At 37.3% G+C, this 26,203-nt stretch overlaps 1 protein-coding gene across 3 annotated transcripts in view; it reads left to right on the top strand.

The window, feature by feature from the left end:
* gnal (guanine nucleotide binding protein (G protein), alpha activating activity polypeptide, olfactory type) overlaps window positions 1-26,203 on the top strand; it is a 194,932-nt gene that overhangs the window by 71,517 nt on the left and 97,212 nt on the right. For 2 of the 3 annotated variants that reach the window (XM_026265285.1, XM_026265286.1), the window contains exon 5: window positions 168-265. The exons of the other annotated variant lie outside the window; for it this stretch is intronic. In XM_026265285.1, the coding sequence (XP_026121070.1) occupies window positions 168-265 (98 nt within the window). The remainder of the gene's footprint in view (window positions 1-167; window positions 266-26,203) is intronic. 3 annotated transcript variants of the gene reach the window in all.

Genomic DNA, 26,203 nt, shown 5'->3' with positions numbered 1-26,203 from the left:
TTTGTGCTTGTTAGTGTCAAAGGTGTTTTGATATAATTGTGAGTGATTGTTTTAAGAGATTGTTTTAAAGATTGTTTTATTTTCCTTTTTTTATTTTTTATATATTGTCACACAGATGCTTATTTTGTATTTGCTAACTCTATATTGTGTTATTTCTATTTTTACAGGAGTTTTTTGAGCATGCAAAGAATCTGTGGGATGATGAGGGAGTGAAGGCCTGTTTCGAGCGCTCAAACGAGTATCAGCTCATTGACTGTGCACAGTAGTGAGTATCTGTTTTGATATGTGTCAGCTTTACTCCCACAGTAGTGCTATCATCTCCCACAGCGTGTCTCCTGATCATCTATCATATTTGCTGAGTGAAAGTTTCTTGTCTGAGAGTTGCTACAGAACCCGTGTGCAGTGTAAGGGAAACAGGTCAATTTAGCTGAAAGGGAATCATTTAAAATTTAAAAGGGAATTTGAACAGAATCACTTTTTCACGACTGATCACTGAGACGCTCTGCGATTCACTGAACGAGCCGTTTAACATCAAATCTGCGCTGGTTATTAATATCCAAATGTAATAATAAAAACTCCATAATCACCGGGAAGGAGGCGGGAACCGGCGGACAAACCAAATGAAACTTTAATATTTAAAAATAAACACAGAACAGCGCATCAGCCCCTCACGGACGACTGTTGCTTGAAAATAAAAAGTAAAACATAAACTAAAAGCCAGGCCTGGTCCTCTCTCTTCCTTCACTATCGTTGCTCCAGTTTTATATCCTTCCATCTCCTACGTGGGACTCGAGACCGGCGGTGGGTCGCAGGTGACGCTGATTTCCCAATCATTCCGCCGGCCTCACTCCTTGTTCCCACTTCCCTCGGCCCCGCCCTACTCGCCACATACCCCCATCGCCCCTCGCTTCCAAACCCCCCCCCACCCCCCACCGCTCACGGGCACCTTCGGGAAACTGGGGGTAGGACAGATGAGGCGAGAGAAAAGGAAATGGAAGGAGGAGCGACAAAGGGGAGAGAGGAAGAAAAAAAAAATTCCGGTTCCCAGACGCACTGCTGCTCGGCCCTCCACCAACTGGGTGATTTCCTCTGCGGTGCCTGGTGGTGGCACTGGACGGCCCTAGGTGGACGGCACGACACTCCTCCGCCGCCCAGTGGACGGCGACGGCTCCTCCGGTTTTGGGCAGCCAGCAGGAGTCCCCCGTTCCCTGCTCCTCCCCATTCAGGCAGACGGCAGCAGGCTCCTGCTCTCTGGCGAATGGCGCCGACTCCTCCGCTCCCTCACGGACGGCAACCGCCCCTCCACATCGCGGGCGGCCGGCAGCGAGCTCGCCCATCCCCCGCAACTCGCTCCAGCCCACACTCCTCGCCAGCTCGATGGCACCGCGGATTCACCACAGCGGCGAGGGATCTTCAGCAGCACGTCCCTCGTTTTCCCGGGCTTCAAAACCACTGTAATAATAAAACCTTCGTATTCATCTGGAAGGAGGAGACGGGAACCGGCGCACAATCAAACAGAAACTTTAATAATCACAAAATAAACACAAAACAGGGCACCAGCCCCTCAAGGACGACTAGTGCGCTCAAATAAAAAGCAAAACACAACTAAAAGCCCAGGCCTGGTCCTCTCTCGTCCTTCACTATCGTCGCTCCAGTTTTATATCCTTCCATCTCCTACGTGGGACTTGAGACCGGCGGTGGGTCGCAGGTGTCGCTGATTTCCCAATCATTCCACCGGCCTCACTCCTTGTTCCCACATCCCTCGGCCCCGCCGCACTCGCCACACCAAACTATAGGGTAAACACTATCAATTAGCACTGTAACAAGATCAGCAGTTTAAGACATTAACTTGTAAGCACAAAACACAAGACACTTCTCTTTTCAATATGAATAAGGCTTTATTAGATATATTAGACATATAAACTAATCTAACACATGAACGCACGCACTCACACATTCACACAAGTTGCAGGAAGAATGAAAGTTAGGCAAAGAATGAGTTTAAGAGAATGGAAATGTGGAATCCCAAGTTTACAGCAATACGTTAAATTGCATAGACATGAACAACCATCAATCACTTAATTAGCCCTCGCATTGAGTTCACAGTCTGGAGATAAAGTTACTTGCGTTTCATGTGAAAAGGGAGTCCCCTTTGTTGTCGTTGAAAGTGGTTTCCCGATGTCGCTGATTGGCTGACAGCTAAGTAGTTGCTGAAGTGACGTCTTGGGAAGCCCGTGGTTGGGCTGACGATGCAGAGTTGTGTGGCTGGTTGAAGTTGAACGGGCAGTTGAGGTCAGACACATCATTATAAAACTTAACTCAGAACAAAAAACTCTCAAACGGAAAAGAAAAGTAGTTTGACGAGACTAGGTGGTAGGGTTGCCACTTGTCCCTTAAAATACAGAATTGTCCCGTATTTGAGAATAAAAATTTTCGTCCCGTATTTTCGTATCTCATGCAGATCATCCCACCGGCATTCTGTGAAGACTCGTCCTATTCTGCCCCTGATTGGGTAATACTCGCTGCCATTGGTGGATTGATTGGTTTGTTTCAGGTTCACAGCCAGTCAGAGGAGGGCGGGTCTCTTGACAGAGCGTCGATTTGAATGAATGGCGGAGGCCGCTCCAGATACCACACAAACAACCCCAGCTACAGCTAACAGTAATGACTAAAAGCTAAAGCTAGGAAGCAAAGCTATAAGCTAAAAGCATACTAAAAGCTGGAATGACTGATAGCAAAAGCAAAGCTAAAACTAAAATTAGACATGACTGATAGCAAAAGATTAACAAAAGCTAAAAGCTAAAAGCAAGATTTTATGGTGTCCTAAGTATTTAAACTGGCCTGTTGGCCACACCTCGAATGTTGTCTTGACCAATCAGATATTGTCTTGGCTCGGGGGTATCATAAATCATATGTTATCTTATCAAGCACATTTTCTGAATTTTCCCACTCTTGCAGGGTCTAATTTTGGACATGATTCCTATAACAAGAATATGATACATTTGACAAATAACTGATGGTCATGACTGTTTCAAGCAAGCAGATTCAAGCACATACATATGAAACATGAATATGTATCCTTAAGCTATCCAATAGTTATTAAAAGATATACACAATACGTGATTATAAACATGATAGCCAAATGTGTGGGTTACATATAAATGAATATGGAGTGAAGCGATGGACTGATATTCATTTATAAGTCTTTTTGAGTTTGTTTTCATCCATATATACATGTTGAAAATACAGTTTTCTTTGCCATTATCTGACAAAGATTTCTGTGGAGACCAGAGGTTAAAAGGCCCTCCTTAGGAATTTCAGTCTGGTTCTGCTAGGTGGGGGAAGTAAAAGGATCTTGTGTAGTACTCTCATGGGTTTACACGTGATGTCTGGCCTATCAATTATTGCCCCAAAATAGACAATCTCTTCTCTGAATTGAAATTGTCAATGATTGTTCTAGTGGTGTTAATGCTGAAAGCTGTTCTGTGAAAGAGTTGGTTGGTTGGTTAACTTGTTTCTGACTTGTGGAACTACCTCCGGTTGCCTTCCTGAGGAATTTGTCTCATGTTTCAACCACAGCCCTGATCAACTCTTTAATTTGTCTGGTTCGAGTCAGATACGCTACAGCAGCACAACCTATTGGATAATGCAGTTGATCTGTTTACTTTTGTTACCCACTGATGCAGTCTAAACTTTCTCTTCATCTCACTTTTTGTGCATTTGGATTCCTATTAGGGGTGTAACGGTTCACAAAATTCACGGTTCGGTTCGATACGATACACTGATGTCACGGTTCGGTTCGGTACGTTTTAGATACAGCAAAATGTAAATACATCTAAACTTTTCAGAATGCCGCAAGAGCACCACGGGTCATGTGACAAGAACTAACCAATCAGCTTCATCCTTGTAAAAACGTTAAAAGCTCAGCCAAGATGAAGGAACAGCTGATCATAGTTGTATATGGATTGCCATTTTGAAATAAATTTAGTAGCAGAGCTACTGCAAGCGATTTTTAGAGCTGCAAATCGATTTATCCTTTGCTGAAATTTCCGCGTCTCATGGAGAGAGCACATCATTGTTGCTTAGCAAAGACAGACGCCTCATGAGCGCTTCTGCCCGAACGCTTTGGAAAGGAGGAGAAAGCGGCGAGACTAGCGTTTTCCACGCGTTTTTAGGCACGATTTGTGAACGGCCCCTAAGGCGCTTGCTCACTCAGCACGCGCTGGTGGCTCGTTGCAAAATGTCTAATGCATTTAACAGACCAGAAATAGAAGATCCAATAACCAACAGGTCTGGTGTTTGGGTGCACTTTGGATTCCCTGTAAGCTATAATGGTGTACCGGTGTCTAAATGCTGCGGGGATAGTTTTTTGCATGTATGTTTCTCCTTTTTTTCGTCTTTTCCCAGATACTGACACAATAAGGTGATGTCGGCGTAAATGAGTTGACATGTTTCAAGTATTCCCGCTGGTGTTTTTTTTTTTGTATTCCCGCTGGTGTAACAGATGCGACATACCATTGTTTTTTTATCCACCACTCTCTTGCCATCACCATTATAGCTTAAAGGGAATCCAAAGTGCACCCAAACACCATACCTGTTGGTTATTGGAGGATCTTTTATTTCTGGTCTGTTAAACGCATTGGCCATTTTGCAACGAGCCTTCAGCACATACTGAGTGAGCGAGCGCCTGACTGAGTATCCTAACATAAACATATAACAATAAGTTGGTGTTTTTTTTCTTCTTCGGGAGTGTCAGGGGCGTTGCCTGTAACGTCGTTTGGGTTATTGGGCTACCTTGTTGAATGCATATCATTATATTTCTCTTTTTTTTTTTCACATATAATTAATTAGTCCAACGAACCGTTCGGTACATAATGCGTACCGCGTACCGAACCGAAAGCCTCGTAACGAACGGTTCAATACGAATACGCATATCGTTACACCCCTAATTCCTATGCAGGTCTTTACTTAGTATAATAGACTGTATGACTGTATGAGGAAGGAATGCTCTAAGAAATAGTTTATGCATATGTTATTGACTTGATGTTTCTAAAATTTCTCTCTAGACCAGGGCTCTCCAACTCTGCAGGAATGTAGCTCTCCAGGTGCAGGGTTGGAGAGCCCTGGCTCGATAGCACCGCCAATACACTTTCAACGGAGTGCGCCTTGAGCTATGTTTCACGTACATGTACAAAAATCGGTACACAGATGTAATACACCAATACCTACAGAAAAGTATGAAAAAAGCCATGAAAAAAGAAGTTGCTGAAACTCTGAAAATCTTCCCCAAACTTCACATGTTAGATAAGACTTCTGCCCTTAACAGATCTACATGCCAATATTCAGTTATAGTCATAGCGCCACCTGCTGGCAACATTAAGTGACATGTTTTAAGCTGCGAAAACTACTCCTAGAAATTTTTTGACATTAATGTATTTTTTGTGGTCAGTCTAATCTAAAGGCCTGTGCAATGTTAAATTGTGGAGATCTTGAGTTTTTGTTAAAGGGTGTGTCCATGGCACCATGACAACATTTGATGGCTCGCCACAGCAAGAGAAGTTGTTTTAACTCAGGCATAAAATGTTCGATCTTCCCCAAACTTCACATGTTCGATAGGAGTCCTGGTCTGAGCACATCTGAAGGCCAATATTCCATTATAATGAGAGCGCCACCTGCTGGCAACAGGAAGATTGGCACATGTACAGAATAAACTTTGATATATTCCACTTATATTTATGAGTTTAAATGCATATTTCTCACCATTCACCTATTTACTTAAAACCACTCGCTGCCGGTGAGCCCGGGTGCGAGGGCCCATTCATCGCTGCTTGCAGCTTTAATTATTATTTATAGTTTATATACTATTTACGTATAGCACTTTGGTCCATTTTTATAGTTATTGGAGTTAAGTTGAGAGGTTGGCTCACTTGATAGTGGATGCCATCACCTTGGCATACCAGATACAGGATGAGCTGTGCTCCTTAGGAGTGAGGCACTCTCTAGCAGACATTTGCAGAGCTGCAGGTGCTGAGCACAATATCCTTCTCTACAGATGTGTTCCCCAGTTGGCAAACTCTGAAGATGAGCATAATCCAGCAGCCCCAGTTGTCAAACTCAGTGGAGGAGTCCAATTCCAGTCCCAGTACTTGTGTCTGCATGGCCATTCTGTAAGCCCCTGTAATAAGCTGGGTGGCAAATATGTAGTGATTTCCTTACTGATAATTCCATATGTGTATTATTTGATAATACGGTTCCCTGATGGTAAACCGTCGTCTTTCCCTTGACAGGGCCTTTCTTTGTAAGGCAAGGCAAGGCAAGGCAAGTTTATTTATATAGCACATTTCGTACACAATGGTGCACAATGGTACACAAAAGTGCTTTACATAAAATAAAGTAAAATGATCATGAAGAAAAATAATAACAAAAATAAAACAATCAATTTTAAAACTTTAAAATGATTAAAACATTTAAAAACAGTTAGAAAATGATTTTACATAAGAAAAAAAAAACAGTGAAAATATAGTGCAATCTGTTTGGACATTGCACAGTGCTCATTCAATAAATGCACAGCTAAAAAGATGGGTTTTGAGTCTAGATTTAAATGTGACTAGTGTTTTAGCACGTCTGATCTCTTCTGGAAGCTGATTCCAACTGCGGGCAGCATAGTAACTAAAGGCGGACTCCCCTTGTTTTGTTTGAATCCTTGGTATTTCTAACTGACTTGATCCTAGTGATCTGAGTGCTCTGTTAGGTTTATATTCAGTGAACATATCTGCAATATATTTCGGTCCTAGGTCATTTAGTGACTTATATACGAGTAAAAGTACTTTAAAATCAATCCTAAATGTAACAGGAAGCCAGTGTAAAGACCTGAGCACTGGTCTCAGATTTTCTGGTTCTTGTCAGAATCCTGGCAGCAGTGTACTGGATGAGCTGCAGCTGTCTAATGGTCTTTTTGGGAAGGCCGGTGAGGAGCCCATTACAATAGTCCACCCTGCTGGTGATAAAGGCATGAACAAGTTTCTCCAAGTTTTAGTTACTCCATTTAGTTACTGCTTTGACCTGACTACTGAAACTAAGGTCTGTCTCCAGAATCAAACCAAGATTCCTGACTTGATTTTTAGTTGTTTGATCCCTAGAGTCAAGGTATGCATTCACCTCGAACACTTCATCTTGTTTCCAAATGCAATGACTTCAGTTTTTTCCCTATTTAACTGAAGATAGTTCTGGCACATCCAACTATTAATTCCATCAATGCAATTAGGGAATCAATGGGGCTGTAGTCATTTGGAGATAAGGCTAGGTAAATCTGGGTATCATCAGCATAGCTGTGATAGGCAATTTGGTTCTTTCTCATTATTTGACTTAGTAGAAGCATATACAGGCTAAACAAGAGCGGTGCAAGAATTGAGCCTTGTGGGACTCCGCATGTCATGGACGTCCACTTAGACTCTCCTAGACTCACATAATAGCCTCTCCCTTCTAAGTATGATCTGAACCATTTGAGTACCATCCCAGAAAGCCCGACCCAGTTTTCCAGTCTCTCTAGTAGTATGTTATGATCGACAGTGTCAAACGCAGCACTGAGATCTAGCAATACCAGCACCGATATTTTGCCAGAGTCACAATTTAAGAGAATATCATTTATTATCTTAATGAGTGCTGTCTCTGTGCTGTGATGCGGTCGGAAACCAGATTGAAAATTGTCCAGGTATCCATTTGAGTTTAAGTATTTGTTCAGCTGATTTAAAAACTACCTTTTCTATAATTTTGCCTATAAAAGGAAGATTAGATATTGGTCTAAAATTGCTCAAAATTGTGTTATCAAGATTGTTCTTTTTCAAGAGGGGCTTAACAACTGCAGTTTTTAGGGAGTTTGGAAATGTCCCAGAAAGAAGTGAGGCATTCACCACTTCTAAGACATCTGCTTCTAAGCAGTTAAGCACACTTTTGAAAAAAAGATGTGGGAAGTGTGTCAAGACAACAGGTTGAGGATTTTAGTTGCTGCACTGTATCTTCCAGAATTTTGCTATCAATTATTTTAAAAATAGACATAATATATTTTTGATATTGTGGCCTAATCTGTCTGACCTCTGCATTACTTGAGGATGTGCTAATCACCTTCCTGATATTGATGATCTTCTCAGAAAAGAAAGAAGCAAACTCATTGCATTTGCTGTCTGAGAGCATTTCACTGGGAATCTGACTTGGGGGGTTTGTCAGTCTCTCAACAGTGGCAAAAAGAGTACGAGTGTTATTTAAGTTACTGTTTATAAGGTTTGAGAATAAATTCTGTCTAGCTGTGGCTAGTTTCACATTAAAAGCATGAAGGCTATCTTTATAGATGCTATAGTGAATTTCAAGTTTCGTCTTTGTAGTCCTGCCCAATCAGCTAGTCCATGTGTGTGTTCTCAACATCTGGTTATCGAGATCTCTGGTTATCTGTGCTTCTCTTCATATTTGTTCTTCTGTTCACTTTTTGAAACCGAGTTTCCGAAATAGTCCTCTCCATGTATTTAAATATATATATATTAGGGATGGGTCACGATTAGTTGATTTTCGATTAGTCGATTTAATGACCGATTATCGATTAGGCTGTGCGATTATTTTGAGTTACATCGAGTGATTCGTTCGCGAACCGGATATCACTAAACTATAGTGTTTTAAACTCGCTCACAACAGACACGGAAGAGAAGACAATGCTGAATAAAATGGTAGTTTTTGCTATTTTTGGACCAAAATGTATTTTCAATGCTTCCAAAAATTCTAACTGACCCTCTGATGTCACATGGACTACTTTAAAGATGTTTTATTACCTTTCTAGGTCTTACGGGTTTGGAATTACATGAGGGTGATTCATTAAAGACATTTTTTTTTTCATTTTTGGGTGAACTATCCCTTTAATATTTGCAGCACGAAAATAAAAACGAATACATATTTGAGTGCATGTTGAAAAAAAAAAACAACAACAACAATTTAATTCAGTTGAGGGTCTAGTGAAATAAATTCGAGTTTAAAAAATCATCAGTAAGTCTTTTGCTGTTTTTCGATTTAAATGTGAAGAACGACAGGTGCCACATATTTTTTCTTTTTTTTTATATTTGTTTTGGCGTAGTATACAGGTATACATTTTACTTCATGCAATGTAAGATGATTTCATTGTCGTAATTTTGATTTAATTCCTAAAATATTATGAAGCTATTCTTTTTTTCTTTTATTTTTTGAGAAAGATAAACTGACAAAAATGCTCAGCTCATGGTCTTGCGCTGGCCGCTTTGTAGGCTATTTAAAAGACAAACAAACTTGAATTTAACAAACATAAAATGAAAAACATAAAATTTCTGAATTAAATTCATCAAGAATCGAAACGAAATATGACCACTTTACCATTAAAAACCAAAACTAAACTCTTATAATGGCTGCAGCAGCAGCTGAGTAATGAGGACAGCGACATGGGCTCATGTCGGACTCGGGCAGAGGAATCTTATTATCCCCGTGCCTAGCAGTGTTAGGCTCTATATTTGTACCCTCGTTTCAATTAAAAGCTCCCCCTCGGTTTGGCGGGCCCATATACTGTAAGTACTACCTACTTTTTTCATTGGAGGTAGCAAAATCTGACAGGGTAGCAGAGATGGACAGAACACCAGCCCGGAGCGTGAAGTGCAGTCTGAGCAAAGGCCAGCCGGGTAAGGGAGACAACGCCAATAACTGTAGAACTGTGGACATGCTAATAAAAAAAATTTAAAAAATGAAATAAATTATTGTTATAAATACAGACATTAAAATTTATGTTCATATTAGTGCTGTCATTCAAGCTGTTCAAAATATGTTTTATCACGTACTGCGTTTTATGATATTCTGTTTTAGCACATAGCCTAAAATGTTTTTAAACATAATATTCATGTCTGAATTGATCAGTTCTAATCTTAATTAATCTGTAAACTCTTTTTTGAAAATGCTATGAATGTTAATGCTCATTTTAAAAATAAAAATGCCCTAGTCTTACAGCCTTGTGAGTAGGCTAGTTGATAATAGACGCACTTTTATGTTAATAAGTTCAGTCATTCGGTTATGTTATATTAATATGTTTCAGTAATCATAAAACCATCAATTGGCTTGGGTTAGGATAGACCTTTCTCTAATGAATGAAACAGTTTGTTATCATGCAGATTGAAAGCCTGAATAGTCTCTCTCCCTTCTCTCTCTTTTTAAGGGTGTGTGTTTATGCATGCGTGGGTATGTGGGTGCATGCGCGGGAGGGGGGTGATTATTAACTACTAATCGAATAATACCCACCAATTATCGATTATTAATTTTTAGAGCTGCAACTAACGATTATTTTTTCTGTCGACTAATCTAACGATTATTTTTCGATTAGTCGACTACTCTAACGGTTATTTTTATTAAAATAAATTATTAATCTAGGGTTCTTTTTTTTAATCCTTTAGATAACTTTACAAATTTTTTTTCAAAAAATACTTAAATGTGGTTTAAGTTTTTACAGTATACAAAAATAAAGAAGCAAAGAAAATTATTTTTACAATGGTAAATATGAGTTAATGATAGCGTTTATAGTTTAACCACAGTAGCCACAAATTTACAGTTCTCTGAGATGTCATGAAATGTTCTTCACAAACCAAATGTAGTCAGGGTTCTGCTATGGTTTATTTTCATAATGGGTAAACACAGGTCACAAGTTAACACGATCACATTTCCTAGATTGAGAGGCTGCACGATGTGCTGCCCAAAGTCCTGTCTTGAATCCAGAGATATGATTCAATTCAATTCAATTCTAGTTTATTTGTATAGCGCTTTTTACAATACAAATCGTTACAAAGCAACTTTACAGAAAATTATGTTTCTACAATATTTAGTAATAGCTTATAGGTGGTGACTGTCAGTTTGTGCACGTATGACAGGATTTGTAGAAAAATTAACAAGACGTAGTCAGCCAGATGATGAACATTATTCATATTATTAATAATTAATATATGATGCAGTCACACTTGTAGCAATATTTGTTAGTTCTGTTGTTGATTCAGGATTAGCATCATCTGAGGTCCTCTGAGGGTCAGCATCATCTCTTCTCAGGTGTTCTGGATCCAGACTGGAGCTTGTGTAAATCCTAGTTACCACGGGATGTAAATCCTGTGGCAAGACATAGAAACAAACAGAGACATCATTAGCATCGCCGCTGTTCCAACAAAGTAAAATTTATTAGTTTAACCCAAGCTAAAGAATAAGAATGCACATTTTGATCAAATACAACTATACTCACAATTTAAGATACATTATTCAAATGCTTGGCGAAAGAGATGCGTTTTTAACCTAGATTTAAACAGAGAGAGTTTATCTTAACCCCAAACATTATCAGGAAGGCTATTCCAGAGTTTGGGAGCCAAATGTGAAAAAGCTCTACGTCCTTTAGTGGACTTTGCTATCCTAGGAACTACCAAAAGTCCAGCGTTTTGTGACCTTAGGGAGCGTGATGGATTGTAGCGTGGTAGAAGGCTAGTTAGGTATGCCGGAGCTAAACCATTTAGGGCTTTATAGGTAAGTAATGATAATTTGTAACCGATGCGGAACTTAATAGGTAGCCAGTGCAGAGACTGTAAAATTGGGGTAATATGATCATATTTTCTTGACCTGGTAAGGACTCTAGCTGCTGCATTTTGGATTACCTGTAGCTTGTTTATTGAAGAAGCAGGACAACCACCTAGAAGTGCATTAAAATAGTCCAGTCTAGAGGTCATGAATGCATGAACTAGCTTTTCTGCATCAGAAACAAACAACATGTTTCGTAGCTTGGCAATGTTTCTAAGATGGAAGAATGCAGTTTTTGTAACATGGGAAATATGATTTTCAAAAGAGAAGTTGCTGTCTAATATAACACCCAGATTTTTGACTGTAGAGGAAGTAACAGTATATCCATCTAGTTGCAGATTGTAATCTACAAGATTCTGTGTAGTGTTTTTTTGTTCCAATAATTTATATCTCTGTCTTATCCGAATTTAATTGGAGAAAATTATTGGTCATCTAATCTTTTAAATTTTTAACACGCTCTGTTAGCTTAGATAATTTAGAGGTTTCATCTGGTCTCGTTGATATATAGCTGAGTATCATCAGCATAACAGTGGAAGCTAATTCCGTATTTTCTATTAATATTACCAAGGGGCAACATGTATATTGAAAATAGAAGGGGACCTAGGACGGATCCTTGTGGCACTCCATATTTTACTGATGATAAATGAGATGACTCCCCATTTATGTAAACGAAATGGTAGCGATCGGACAGGTAGGATCTAAACCATCTTAGAGCCTGCCCTTGAATACCTGTATAGTTTTGTAATCGATCTATGAGTATGTCATGATCTATGGTGTCGAACGCAGCACTAAGTTCAAGTAAGACTAGAAATGAGATGCAGCCTTGATCTGACACAAGAAGCAGGTGATTTGTAATTTTAACAAGTGCAGTTTCTGTGCTATGGTGGGGCCTGAAACCTTCAAATTTTAAATTCTTCGTACAGTTCATTTTTGTTCAGGAAGGTGCTCAATTGGTGCTCAAAGTTTTAGACATAAATGGAATATTTGAAATAGGCCTATAATTTGCCAGTTCACTAGGATGTAGTTTTGGTTTCTTAATAAGAGGCTTAATTACCACCAGCTTGAAAGGTTTTGGGACGTGACCTAAAGATGATAAGTTTATTTAGCTCGTCCTCTCCTATATTTGTAAAGCACTGCAGTTTATCTTTGGGTGCGATGGATGAATCTAAAGTATTAGATGCTGTAGAATCTACATTCGCTATTGTATTTCTAATGTTATCTATTTTATCAGTGAAGAAATTCATAAAGTCATTACTATTTAACATTGGTGGAATATTTGAATCAGTTGGCGCCTGGTAATTTGTTAATTCAGCCACTGTGCTAAATAAAAACCTTGGATTGTTTTGGTTATTTTCTATGAGTTTGTGGATATGCTCTGCCCTAGAAGTTTTTAGAGCCTGTCTATAGCTGGACATACTGTTTTTCCATGCAATTCTAAAAACTTCCAAGTTAGTTTTTCTCCATTTGCATTCAAGACTACGAGTTACTTTCTTGAGAGAGTGAGTATTACTGTTATACCATGGCACAGTACGTTTTTCTCTAACCTTTTTAAATTTGATGGGGGCAACCGCTTCTAATGTATTAGAGAAAATAGTGCCCATGTTGTCAGTCATTTAGTCTAATTCATGTGTATTTTTGGGTACAAATAGCAGTTGAGATAGATCAGGCAGGTTATTTGTGAATCTGTCTTTGGAGACTGGAACAATAGTTCTGGCCAGACGCTAACACTGAGACATATAGTTAATATCAGTGATATGCAGCATGCACAATACAAGGAAATGGTCTGTAACATCATCACATTGAGGTACGATATCTATAGCAGTAAGATCGATTCCATGCTATATAATTAAATCTAGTGTATAATTAAAACGATGAGTGGGCCTGGTGACATTTTGCTTGACTCCAAAAGAGTTTATTAGGTCAGTAAACGCAAGTCCTAATGCATCATTTGTATTATCAACGTGAATATTAAGATTTCCCATGATTAGCGCCTTATCAACTGTAACCAGAAGGTCTGAGAGGAAATCTGCTAATTCTTTTAGGAATTCTGCGCCAATATGTCTTCCTATTGTTTTTGTGATAGAATGCAACTTTCTCCATTCCAAGGAGCAGAAGCCGCCATTAGGCGAGATGTAAAGTGTCGATGATGTCGATGCGTCGTTGCAGCACTATTACTTTTGCTTGAAATCCACATCCCTAATATATATATATATATATATATATATATATATATATATATATATATATATATATATATATATATATATATATATATATATATATATATACACATTAAATGTGTGTGTGTATATATGTATATATATACAGTACAGACCAAAAATTAATTAAATTCAAGCGCTACCTAACCCTCAAAGAGTTTTCTTTATTTTCATGACTATGAAAATTGTAGAGTCACACTGAAGGCATCAAGGGCTATTTGACCAAGAAGGAGAGTGATGGGGTGCTGCGCCAGATGACCTGGCCTCCACAGTCACCGGACCTGAACCCAATCGAGATGGTTTAGGGGTGAGCTGGACCGCAGACTAAAGGCAAAAGGGCCAACAAGTGCTAAGCATCTGTCGGGGAACTCCTTCAAGACTGTTGGAAGACCATTTCAGGTGACTACCTCTTGAAGCTCTTCAAGAGAATGTCAAGAGTGTGCAAAGCAGTAATCAAAGCAAACGGTGGCTACTTTGAAGAACCTAGAATGACATATTTTCAGTTGTTTCACACTTTTTTGTTATGTATATAATTCCATATATAATTCCACATGTGTTAATTCATATTTTAAATATAGCCACATATCTATGAAATTATGCATAGAGAAACTCGAAAGAATGAACTCAGAAACACAAACATGCGCCAACATCACATAAGCAGCACTCTGGGCACTCTTGTTTTTGGGAGGTGTTCATTTGCTCTGCCACAATACTTTAGGATCGATATTTTCACGTTCTGAAGGCTTCAAGTGCCAGTAAAACCAAGTAAAAATGCATATGCTTTTCCAAACAGCTGTAATTTTCGCTGCATTGCATGTAGGCGTTCTGCGCATGCGCAGTGTGAAACACAGGACGCTATAACAGGAAGAAGCTCCAGCGTATCAACTACCAAAGTCGTCTCTGTTTATCGAGCTTGGCATGAATGTATTTGAGAGTAACTGGGGTAAAACCTTAAGCTTCTTCTGTGTTTTCGTTGCGGCGGTCGCCGCTGTTTTTTACTATCTTGAGAATTCAGAGATCGACGAGACTTTCCTGACCTGAATAATTTGTCACACTGCGCATGCGTGAAATGCGTTAAAAATTTGACGTAATTAACAACAAACAACTAATTAACGCGCTATTTTTGACAGCCCTGATATATATATATATATATATATATATATATATATATATATATATATATATACAAGTAATAATCGATAATCGCTGGCTATTATTCGATTAGTAGTTAATAATCGCCCCCTCCCCTGCATGCACCCACGCACGCATAAACACACCCATAAAAAGAGAGAGTTATATATATATATATATATATATATATATATATATATATATATATATATATATATATATATATATATATATATCCCCTCTTAATGTCTCTTTCTCTATTATGACAGATATGTGTCTGTGTTTTAATCGATTGTGTCCATATATGGCTGCACATTCAGGCTATTGGAACATGCAGAGCAAATGTGCCATATAGAAACAGAGTGAGTATGAACTCAGAGAACAAATGACCAGAGGCAATATCTGTCCCTTATGGATTCATATGTAATGTAATTCCGCCTCTCACAATAGCAACTCACATTTACAATCACAAAAAGTGATCTGAATCACAGCTGTAAGTTCATTTTTGATCAGACTGCTAACAATGACTAGGGTTAGGTATCGTTTGAATTTAATTAATTTTCGATTCTGATTCTTATCAATTCCTAGTTTCGATTCCATAAAGATAAAAAATCCAATATAAAAAAAAAAATGCCAAATTTAGATGTCAAGCATTTATTCTGTGTCTTTTTACAAAGCATTCTGTTGCAGCTGAATAACACAAGCAAAAATCAGCAGCCTATAGAAACCTATAGGAATTTTAGCAATGCTTAAAAAAAAAAAAATACCACAGCAAAACAACTAGATTTTAATTTAATGAAAATAAAATTGAAGACAAACAGTCAGTAATAAATTAGGAACAAACAAATCAATTAAAAGCATAAATAATACAACTAAATAATTAAACCAAATTTCAGGTAAAGAAACTGTAAAAAAATAAAAAAAAAAAATAAAAAAAAAAAATAATAAAAAAACACTTCATAGTTTTCTTTTCATAAATAAAATATAGATTAAAGTTTTTAAATATATTTAGTAAAGATCAATGAATGATTTTCTTTTGTTCATTCATTAACATTAATGACAGACAGCATGTTTATTAGGCTGCTGTCTCTTTACTACCGAACACACGCAGATCTAAAAATACTGTGTATGTTTTTGTTTTGTTTTTCTGTTTAGACAAAAACGCCTGTGTTTATGATTATATACTGACTTGGTTTTCTGCATACTGGTCAATACATATGAAGAAGTCAATTTTGGCCCGCAACAACCTTTTTTACAGTGTGAATACATGGAATGGTCCGAGAATGGATTCAAACTGTGAATCCGCACCGCAACCGCCGACTGCTGTTCTCTGTGGACGCGCTTGCACTTCATGTGCGCTGCACTCAAACAGGGATACATTTTTCCATTCCTGCAATTAAAATATTAAATTATAATGTCCGGTTCTTGGAAATTTTTTTCAATACTTAACCCTAACAATGACTGCCATTGTTTGTCTATGAACAAAACACACACACATATATATATATATATATATATATATATATATATATATATATATATATATATATATATATATATATATTATTTCCTGCATGACTGATGTGAAAGTTAAATGTTTTTTGGATTAAATTATTGTCATTGCAAATGTCCGCTGCTTCAAATACTGCACCTTTACGCTGAATGTGTGTTAGTGACTGCTGTGTGTGTGTGTGTGTGTGTGTGTGTGTGTGTGTGTTGTATTGTGGTCGTTTTCAGGAGGAAGTTGAGCATGCAGATGGTTCAGGATGATAACAAGCAAACAAGCAGAATGACAAAGAGCTCACTGTTATTTCTGCTGCTGCTTTCATGGGTTGAATGCTTTACTACCACTAAACATGACACACAGCAAGAACCCAGAGCAAAGTGTTTAATCAAATGTTTAATTTGGACTTGAGGGTGCTCATGTCATTGCAGTATAGTCATTGTGTTCTCACCATTTTTGCAACCATGTGTCAGCCAGGTAACAGAAACAAAGGTAAAAATATATAATAGATATCACTGACGTTCTTAAGAATGTAATGACTTAAATCCAGATAAATTACATTCTGATATTAAGAAAAGTTTGAAGCAAAGTCCCAAATATGGATGAGAGTAGGAGTTATTTCATTTAAATTCTAAACCTTTAACATAATTTTGCTTCTCTGCTAACAATCAGATCATTTTAAGCCACTAAACTCCGGGAAAGTTTTCAATCGAAAGGTCCAGTAAGCAAATGCATTAAAACAATCTATCCAAAACAGTGCTGATATAAAGTAAACCAGGCTGATAACATCAGAGATTCCAGAGAGAACAGAGACTTGCATTGGAGTCATAAAGTAAGCACATGTGAGTCCGTTATAATAATGTGTGTATGAGTGCTCTTGATGCATTGGTCAGACAATGTGTTTATGCACAGACATTTCCGTACATTCACTGTTTTCATACACTTTCATGATAATGTTTTGATTTGGCTTGTGTAGGTTGTGTTTGGTTAGTCTGAATGGATCTGTGTACCATAGTAGAGTCTTTGGCTTCTCCATGTGGTCCTGTTCGTTATTGCAACTTGACTTCTCTAAAATGTAAAAAGAAAAAGCTGTTTGCTGTTGCACTGTACACATATTATTAGGGCTGAAACGATTCCTTGAGTAACTCAATAAAAAAAAAAATGATCGCGGCAACTTCCTCTGCCTCGAAGACTCTTTTAATTTATTTTAAATCTCACGTCAGGTTCTTTCGCCATGATTTTTTTTAATGTGACACAATGCCTTTACGTCACCCACAAAGCGCAAGGAGACACAATCGCTGCGTCCGAAATGGCATACTGCAAGGAGTCAGCAGTGTTTTGATTTGAGGACGCGGGCAAACGTACAGAGAACAGAGAACAGAGAAACGTGATGCTTGTGGTAATTTCAGCGTCTGCTGTCTCACTATATAAGGACGTGAACACATGAACAATATCTCCAGAACTGCTCTGAGAATCACTTCATGAGCATCTGACCGTTTGATGTGAGTAAAACTAACATCACATCACATACCCAGAACTGTAAAGGTACGTCAACCTGTCAAAATAAAAGTCCGGTTTAGTTATTGCCGTTTAGTACCAAAAAGTTTTCTTAATTTTCAGTAATTAAAATATAAATTAAATTAATGTTTTATGTGTTTAATGTGCATCTCAGAAAATGCTTTATTTAAAACCCCAACTGAATGGCACTTAAATGCACTAAATTCATCTGTCAACTTTATTGTCATTGTTCACAGTACACGTACAGACAGAGAAACAATGGGTAATAATTAAATGTTTATTTTTGATGTATGCATTGCATTCTATGCATTTAAATATTATTAAGCAAATCTCTGCGCCATCGTCACTCTTTATTAATAAGCGGGAGTTTTCGTACTGTGTGCGTGCGCTGCACTCATTGTGGTGTGTGTGTGTGACTGACAGACAGCCTCCACGGCGCGCATGAGAGATCTCGCAGATCTCACAGACAAAGGTCTTAATATTATCGCACATTAGAAATGTTAGGTGAGATAAAATGTGCACGATAACACTATTAAGCAAAAATACATAGTACATATATAAATGCTAAATCAGTACATTTCGTCATAAACACAACTAGCATCAGTTTACTGATGGGGATCGTGTCCAGTGTATCCATCACTGGGTTCTGTTGTCTTTTGTTGAATCGCTCCACTTGTGTCCGGTGTAGACCTGGCGTGCGTTTTTTTTTTTTTTTTATGTTACAGCCCTGCTTGTTTTAATGTTTTATTAAATATCTGTATTGACTGCGTGGTCATATTATCGTATTATTTACTGCCATGCAACCTACAAAAGTAAAGATTGGCGAGTCGATCAACGAGCATTGCTGCAGGTTGATTTTTGGCGGATGTGCTGTGCTTGTGCTGCCACGGTCATATTTATTTCGTCGGGTGAAACATCTCTCTCACTGGCAGCAGAGTCTGTGAGCAGCAACAACTTCCCCTCTGCACGCACTGATACCAGAAACACACTCCGCCTTCACTCCGTGGATAAAGTATTTCAGTATGTTTGAAATTTTATGTTCATAACGTAGCCTATAAAAAAAAAAAAATAATAAATAAAAGGAGAGTTTCAAAGTGTCTTAGGCTATTGTGTGTAAACTTTTTTCCCTATCATATGCCAAACTAATAACATTGTAAGCATCACATCTTTGGTTATTTCTGCTGTGAAAATTTTGTTTGTGACGGAAAAACAGTACATTTGCATTATATTAAATTTTGAAATAATAACGGCTGGCCTAATAATGTTATAATGTACCCACAGGATATTTTTAGTTCCCTTCACTTTACAACAAATCTTTTAAATTTAACAAATTTATCAGACCAAAACAAGAACTAAAAAATATGTAATTCTAATGGATAAATATAATTGCAGTATATAATAATATAGGCTTATTTATAAAAAAAAAAAAAAACTAATAATAATAATAATTTAAAGCTAAGCATAAGGTGGGCTTTCTCATTTGGAAGAAATCCAAACGTTTCCATATACGTGATTTTGCCCATTTGAAGCTTAACTATTATTCATGAGGTAAATATTCTTTGTAGTTCACGCGTGTTTCAGTATCGATGGAAAAAAATATAATTAATGATATGTCAAGGTGCTCACGCTGAATGGATGGTGAATGACTGCTGTTTCCAGTGAAAATGTGCGTGAGGCACCAGCACGATAAAACAGCTGAAACAAATAATACTTAATTTTTGGTCACACATAAGGCATAATTCAAAAATGCAAAGTGTTGGTAGTTGGTTCCTGAAAAATCAGGAATAATAACAGAGTTAATAATAATTATAGCTAAATGCTGGACCGTTCTCATTTTGCTCTGCATATGGACCCTGAAGATTTTTTTTTTTAAACCAAGAATGAACCGAAGTGAAAATGAAATTAAAACATTAACCTTTATATATATATATATATATATGTATATATATGTATATATATATATATATATATATATATATATATATATATATATATATATATATAAGCCTTAAGCCTTATATTTATTTACTGTTTAATAACAATAGCATGCATATGATCCTTTGTGTAAAGGTCTTCTTTTAATTTTTGATGAGTAGACTAGCATAAGACTATCCTACCTTTTGAAATTAACTCATTGTAATTTTTTTAATGTTTATTTTATTTTTTTTTATGTTACAATGTTATATCCTAATGTTATTGTTGTTTTACTTCCTCCTTTTATCTCATTTTACAATTACAGTCATTTCGTAATCCGTCCCTTTGCGCCACCTGGCGGTAGTTTTGCAAATTATTTTGCGGCGGTACGCACGGCTGTCCACCTACTGTACTTGCATTTGACATGAAAATATACTGTAAAATATGTTGTTAATGCATTGCGGCCTACAGCTACAAATGTTAAAAGAGCAATATTCTGTAATTAGTTTGATTTTTTTGCTGTAGAAGCAGCAATTTGTAACTGTGTGCCTGAACTGATGTTCTACGTTTCATTTAGCAACCAAAACATTGTTTGAAGCTTATGTAAGTTTTATTTTTCACCAGATTATTCTCATCTGCTTGTCATACTGTTTAAGTGGTCAAAAAAAATGTGTAAGTTTTTGGGTGTGATATTAAGGAATGCTACTATTTAGATATGTGGCAGAATTACATTTTTGGTTATTAAATGTGTTAATAATTAGTTAATGTAACTATAAAATTAATTGAACATTGTGTAGACTATTAACAATATGCCTAGGAATAACTACTTACATGTGTCTCGTCCTAAAGCATTAAGCCATAATCAAAAATAACATAATTTTAGCTAATTGTATGATATAGTTTTGCATGTGATAAATTAAGTGATTGTGCCCAAGATATTAACAGCTCTTATATCAGTTAAAAACATATGATTTTTATTTAAACTCTGTGTGTAGGCATATGTTTGTGTGGAAGCTATTTGAATCAGGGTCTTACTCTTATGTAAAACAGATGTGGATGGGGCCAGCTGTTCTATTTTTAGCTGTTCTGTTTGGAGCTCTAGCGGGCTCAGGTCACGTGGTGTGGGTTTGATGAAAGCTAGGATCCCAGGGGCTCAGTAAACACGAGGGTCAGCAACAGGTGGACAGACTCCATCACAAAACACACTCACATTCATGTATCAGAGGAACTTCACACTGACAGACAGCTGATGGTGTTCCTAAAGGTTGTTTGAGTGCCATTGCATCATTTGACTGGAGTTGTGCGTGAATCTCTCTGCTGGAACATGCATGAGCGTCTTTGTGCATTATACGTAGAGCTGCTTACGAGGTGATTTTGTGTATATTTTTCCGACTAAGCGCTGACTAAGAGTGCAAGTGTGTGTATGCTTGCAATGCATTATTGACAATAAGGATGTGGTCTGATTAGTAGAACAGGCAAAATTTTAACCACTGATATAGTCAGAAACCCCCCTTGAAGATCCTTAGTGTCATGTACCGGTGTTGAACAACCGGATGATTCGGTTTATTTGTGTGTGTGTTTGTGTGTGTGTGCGTGTGTGTTTGTGTCTATGATAAAAAACAAGAAGTCGAGGAGTTCTGACTATTGACCCAACAGGGTTACCATAGTGATCCAGCTGCTCTCTTTGTCTGTTTGTCTGAACAGCTGTGTTGGTGTGTCCTGTAAATGTTTGCTTAGTGTCTGTAGTGTCAGTCTTGAAGCTGAGAAATAATTTATTTTAGAAAGACCATCAGTGTTCTAAATCAATTCAAGTACATGCTAGGGATGGGTGATATAGACTATATCACAAAATTTTCTGCCATTTATTGTGATAATATCAATTAATAGAATTCGTATGCATCCACTGAGTGACAAAAAAAGTTTCTTTATATAGAACTATTATATTTCCTATTTTTACCCAAAATAGGGTGTTTGTGAGCACACATGTAATTTATGTTTCATTCATACTGGAGGCCAGAGGGCGCCCTCATGCGTTAACTCCACATATGCATCATAGAAGTAATAGAACAGGCTCATACATGCAAAACTGTATCACACACATGCTATTCATTGCAGAGAACAATTTATGTTGCACTTTACAGCCCTGGCTGACCAAACCTGTAGAGGCAGCTCCTCGTTTAGCCATTGTAGAGGCATAACTCCTCCTCAGTTTCACGTCCGTTTTCCACCATGTCACACTGCATGGTCACACACAGAAATATGTAGACAACAAGGTTTTATCATTGTTTTGTGGGACACTAATTCTTATGGTGGGGAGAATTTTTACCGGTATACCGCAAATTAGAAGATATTGCCTGTCCCTAGTGAGAAACAAAAAATGCAAGCTCATGCAATGTTTATCTTGAGCTGCTTACTGAAATTCATGTTTAGTGAATCCTGACCTATGAATTTGCATATAGAGGACAAATAGAGGAACTAATCATGATGTGTGTTCTGTGCACAACACCCATAGCAGATAATTTTAATTATGTTTCATAGCAGTTTTATAAAGTTAACTTATGCATTGTAGCTGTGACTGTATTCACATTATAGGTCGGGTCACATTTATTTTTATAGCGCTTATACAGTACAGCTTCACAGTAATAAACAGATAATAAACTGTGTTAAAGGGTGGGTGAAATGCTATTTCATGCATACTGAGTTTTTTACACTGTTAAAGAGTTGGATTCCCATGCTAAACATGGACAAAGTTTCAAAAATTAAGTTGTACGTTTGAAGGAGTATTTTTGTTCCAAAAATACATCTTCTGGTTTGTCACAAGTTTCGGAAAGTTTTTTTCGAGTATGGGTCTGTGTGACGTTAGATGGAGCGGAATTTCCTTATATGGGTCCCAAGGGCACTTCTCCCGGAAGAGCGCGCGCTCCCGTATAGCAGAGCAGAGACATTCACTGATCAGAGCGAGAGACCGAAATGTCACAAAAGAAGTGTGTTTTTGGTTGCCAGGGCAAGACAACCCTGCACAGATTACCAAAAAAAAAAACAGCATTAAGGGACCAGTGGATGGAGTTTATTTTTACAGAGCATCAATGGAGTTGTGCAAGTGTTTTTGTTTGTTCCCTGCATTTCGAAGATGCTTGTTTTACAAACAAGGCCCAGTTTGACGCCGGATTTGCGTATCGTTTATTTCTTAAGGATAATGCAGTCCCAACGAAAAAGGGTCAAGATCGTGTGATGGAACCGTAGGCGGTGAGTAATACTCTGTGTTGTTAACTTAGCTATCGGCGCGTAAGCACATCAAGTTAAAACAATTCAGTTTGTTTTAGAATTTAGTCTAAAATGTTGCACTTTGCAACAGTTGATGTACATTTATAAAATGTCTGCCATTCAAAACAAGTAACTGTGATATCACAGCATTGTTTGCCTATGTAATTGTAATTGGCAATTTTTCTTCCATTTAGACACACACTGAATTTGGTACTTCAGAGACCCAGTACTGTGTGTTGATTCTGATGTAAAGCAGACAACAATCAATAATGGTGCTTTCACACTAGCACTTTTGTTGTGCACCTGAGTTCGAGCAAATCAAACTCTGGTTCAGACCAGGCAAACCAAGTGTGAGAGCACCCTACGTGTGGCAACTCTTGTAGCTGTTCGCGCACTGCAGTCTCCTTCAGGAAATGTACATGGTTTTATTCACTGCCTTGTTCCAGCTGTGAGCTCCAGCTCCAGTGTGAACAGTTTACCAAATACAGATTAACAGGGGTAGCGCCACTGATGATCACACATCGGTATACACAGTCATCATCAGTCTGTGCTCTTTACTGTCTCACCCTCTCTTTTTTGCTTTCTCTGTCTCACTATTTCCTGGCAGACCACAGAGTTTATGTGAAGAGAGACAAGACCATTTCACATCCTGACAGCTCTACTAAACACACGTAGACATGCACCTCTGCCTCTGTCTCTCTTATGCAAATACACACACACAAAAAAAAAAATAGCTGTAGGACTGGTCATCGGATAGAAAGTGTAACAAACATCTGCACATGTAAATCGTGCTGTACAGAATTACAATCACATTTCACTCTTTTTGGACTTTTTGTAAAGATCAGTGGTTCTATGGTTTTTCTTAAGTTTTTATTAGGGCTGTAGCTATCGAATATTTTAGTAATCGAGTATTCTACCAAAAATTATATCGATTAATCGAGTAATCGGATAAAATGTGCTTTTGCTTAATTAAAGTGCAATATTAATTATGCAAGAGAAAATAAGACTACTGGGTCTTGTCGCACGTTAACATGGACATTAATACGCACAAACACACACCGAGACTGTTTGGTGATACAAGAGTTTATTGTAATTATTGATCAGAGAGTGAATGAAATACCTGTAAACTGTGTATGTGTATTGTTCCCGTGTAGCGTTTGTCCCATGATTTTTAGAGTCCTGGTAAGAAACAATGGCAGGAATTATTGGTTCCGCTTAGAGTGGGAATCTACCATGTATTAATTGAGCGTGGGGGTTTCAGGGGCAATGTGGCCGAGTTGTTGCTGTTATTTCCTGTTTAATGTGAACAAATTAATAACATCAAAGTAGATTTATTAAGTAGAACATCATGCCAATATGTTTCTTTCAGACTCTGTATATTTAAGGGAACATGTGTAAAGTGTTTTCTGTGAGTTTGTTCCTCCACATGTGGTAATGGTGCTGGCCACTAGTATAAATGTGAATGTCTTTATAATGGAAGGTAGTCTGTGTTTGTTTCTGCAGTGGAGAGTGTGGCCTGAGGGTTACAGGTATTTTATTCGCTCTCTGATCAATAATTACAATAAATTCTTGTATCACCAAACAGTCTCAGTGTATGTTTGTACGTATTAACGTCCATGTTGAACGTGCGGTCCCTCCGTGACACTCACAGGCATCTTAAAATGAACAACTAAGTTTCCTTTTTTAGAATTTTTTTATTTTTATTTTTTAAATGCAAAGAATGCAATGCATACATCAAAAATAACCATTAAATTATTACCCATTGTTTCTCTGTCTGTACTTGTACTGTGAACAATGACAAGAAAGTTGACAGATGAATTAAGTGCATTTAAGTGCCATTCAGTTGGGGTTTTAAATAAAGCATTTTCTGAGATGCACATTAACCCTCTGGAGTCTACGGGTATTTTTGGGGCCTGGAGAAGTTTTGCCATGCCCTGACATTTGTGCTTTTTTCAGTTTCTTATAAATATCTAAATGGGTAAAGTCTAATCTCACTGTAATCAGCACAAACTTGGCTATAATAACATGTGAAATGCATGTATGTATATTATTGTGTTTTTGAGAGAAAAAAATATTATGCATGGTTAGTGAAAAACTAAAAATGTTAAATCACTTGAATAAGGCCATAAAACACATAATGAACTTTGGTTCCACAGACTTTTGAGAATTGGAGCTTGTAGCCTAGAAATTTTCTTTCTAAATGATGTGAAAATCATCTTGTTTACTCGCTTACAGAAAACAATATATTAAAATTTCTAAGACACTTTTTGTTGGTAAAAGTCATATGCGAATAGGCGTCAACTATCATGAATATCATTGAGATTTACACCTGAGAAGACAAAGGCCCGCATAATGAGCTGCATAATGAGCCTCTCAGTCAGCTGTGTCACTGAGAGGGAAGAGTTACAAGAAAGAATGTGAGGACAAAATAAATCTATATAATTTTATGTTTGTAGTTTATTAAGAATGTATTTATTTATCCCACAACATAATTTAATATCCACTTGGGGGAGCAGTTAAACAGTTTATTAGGAACAATCAAAGCTGACTTTCAAACAAATTTTTTGCATCATTATTCCAGTCACACAATCCTTCAGAAATCCTTTTAACAAACTTATAAAAAAAAAAAAATAAAAAAAAAAACATTTATTGTTATTATTATATTATGTTATATTATAATAACTGTTATATTATAATAATTGGTCTAAAATAACCTAGCATCATCTTCAAAAACATAAATTTCGTTTGTCTATATATATATATATATATATATATATATATATATATATATATATATATATACACACAAACACACACATACATTTTTGTAAATTATATGGTAAATATTAATGTAATTGTAAGCAAACTAGAGTTTAACAAAAAGGTAATTCGGCCCACACAAGGGGGCATTTTCTCAGATACGGCCCTCAACCTTAAATGAGTTTGACACCTCTGGGTTAAAACCTCTATTTTTTTTTTCTTCAGAATTTTGCAGAAGAAGATTACTAGTCATCCAGTTTTTTATATCAACTATGCATTCAGTGAGTTA

The sequence above is a fragment of the Carassius auratus genome, unplaced genomic scaffold, assembly GCF_003368295.1.
Source record: "Carassius auratus strain Wakin unplaced genomic scaffold, ASM336829v1 scaf_tig00217328, whole genome shotgun sequence".
Taxonomy (NCBI): Eukaryota; Metazoa; Chordata; class Actinopteri; order Cypriniformes; family Cyprinidae; genus Carassius; species Carassius auratus.
Note: the sequence above shows the minus strand (reverse complement) of the source record. Positions and strands in the feature narration are given on the sequence as shown.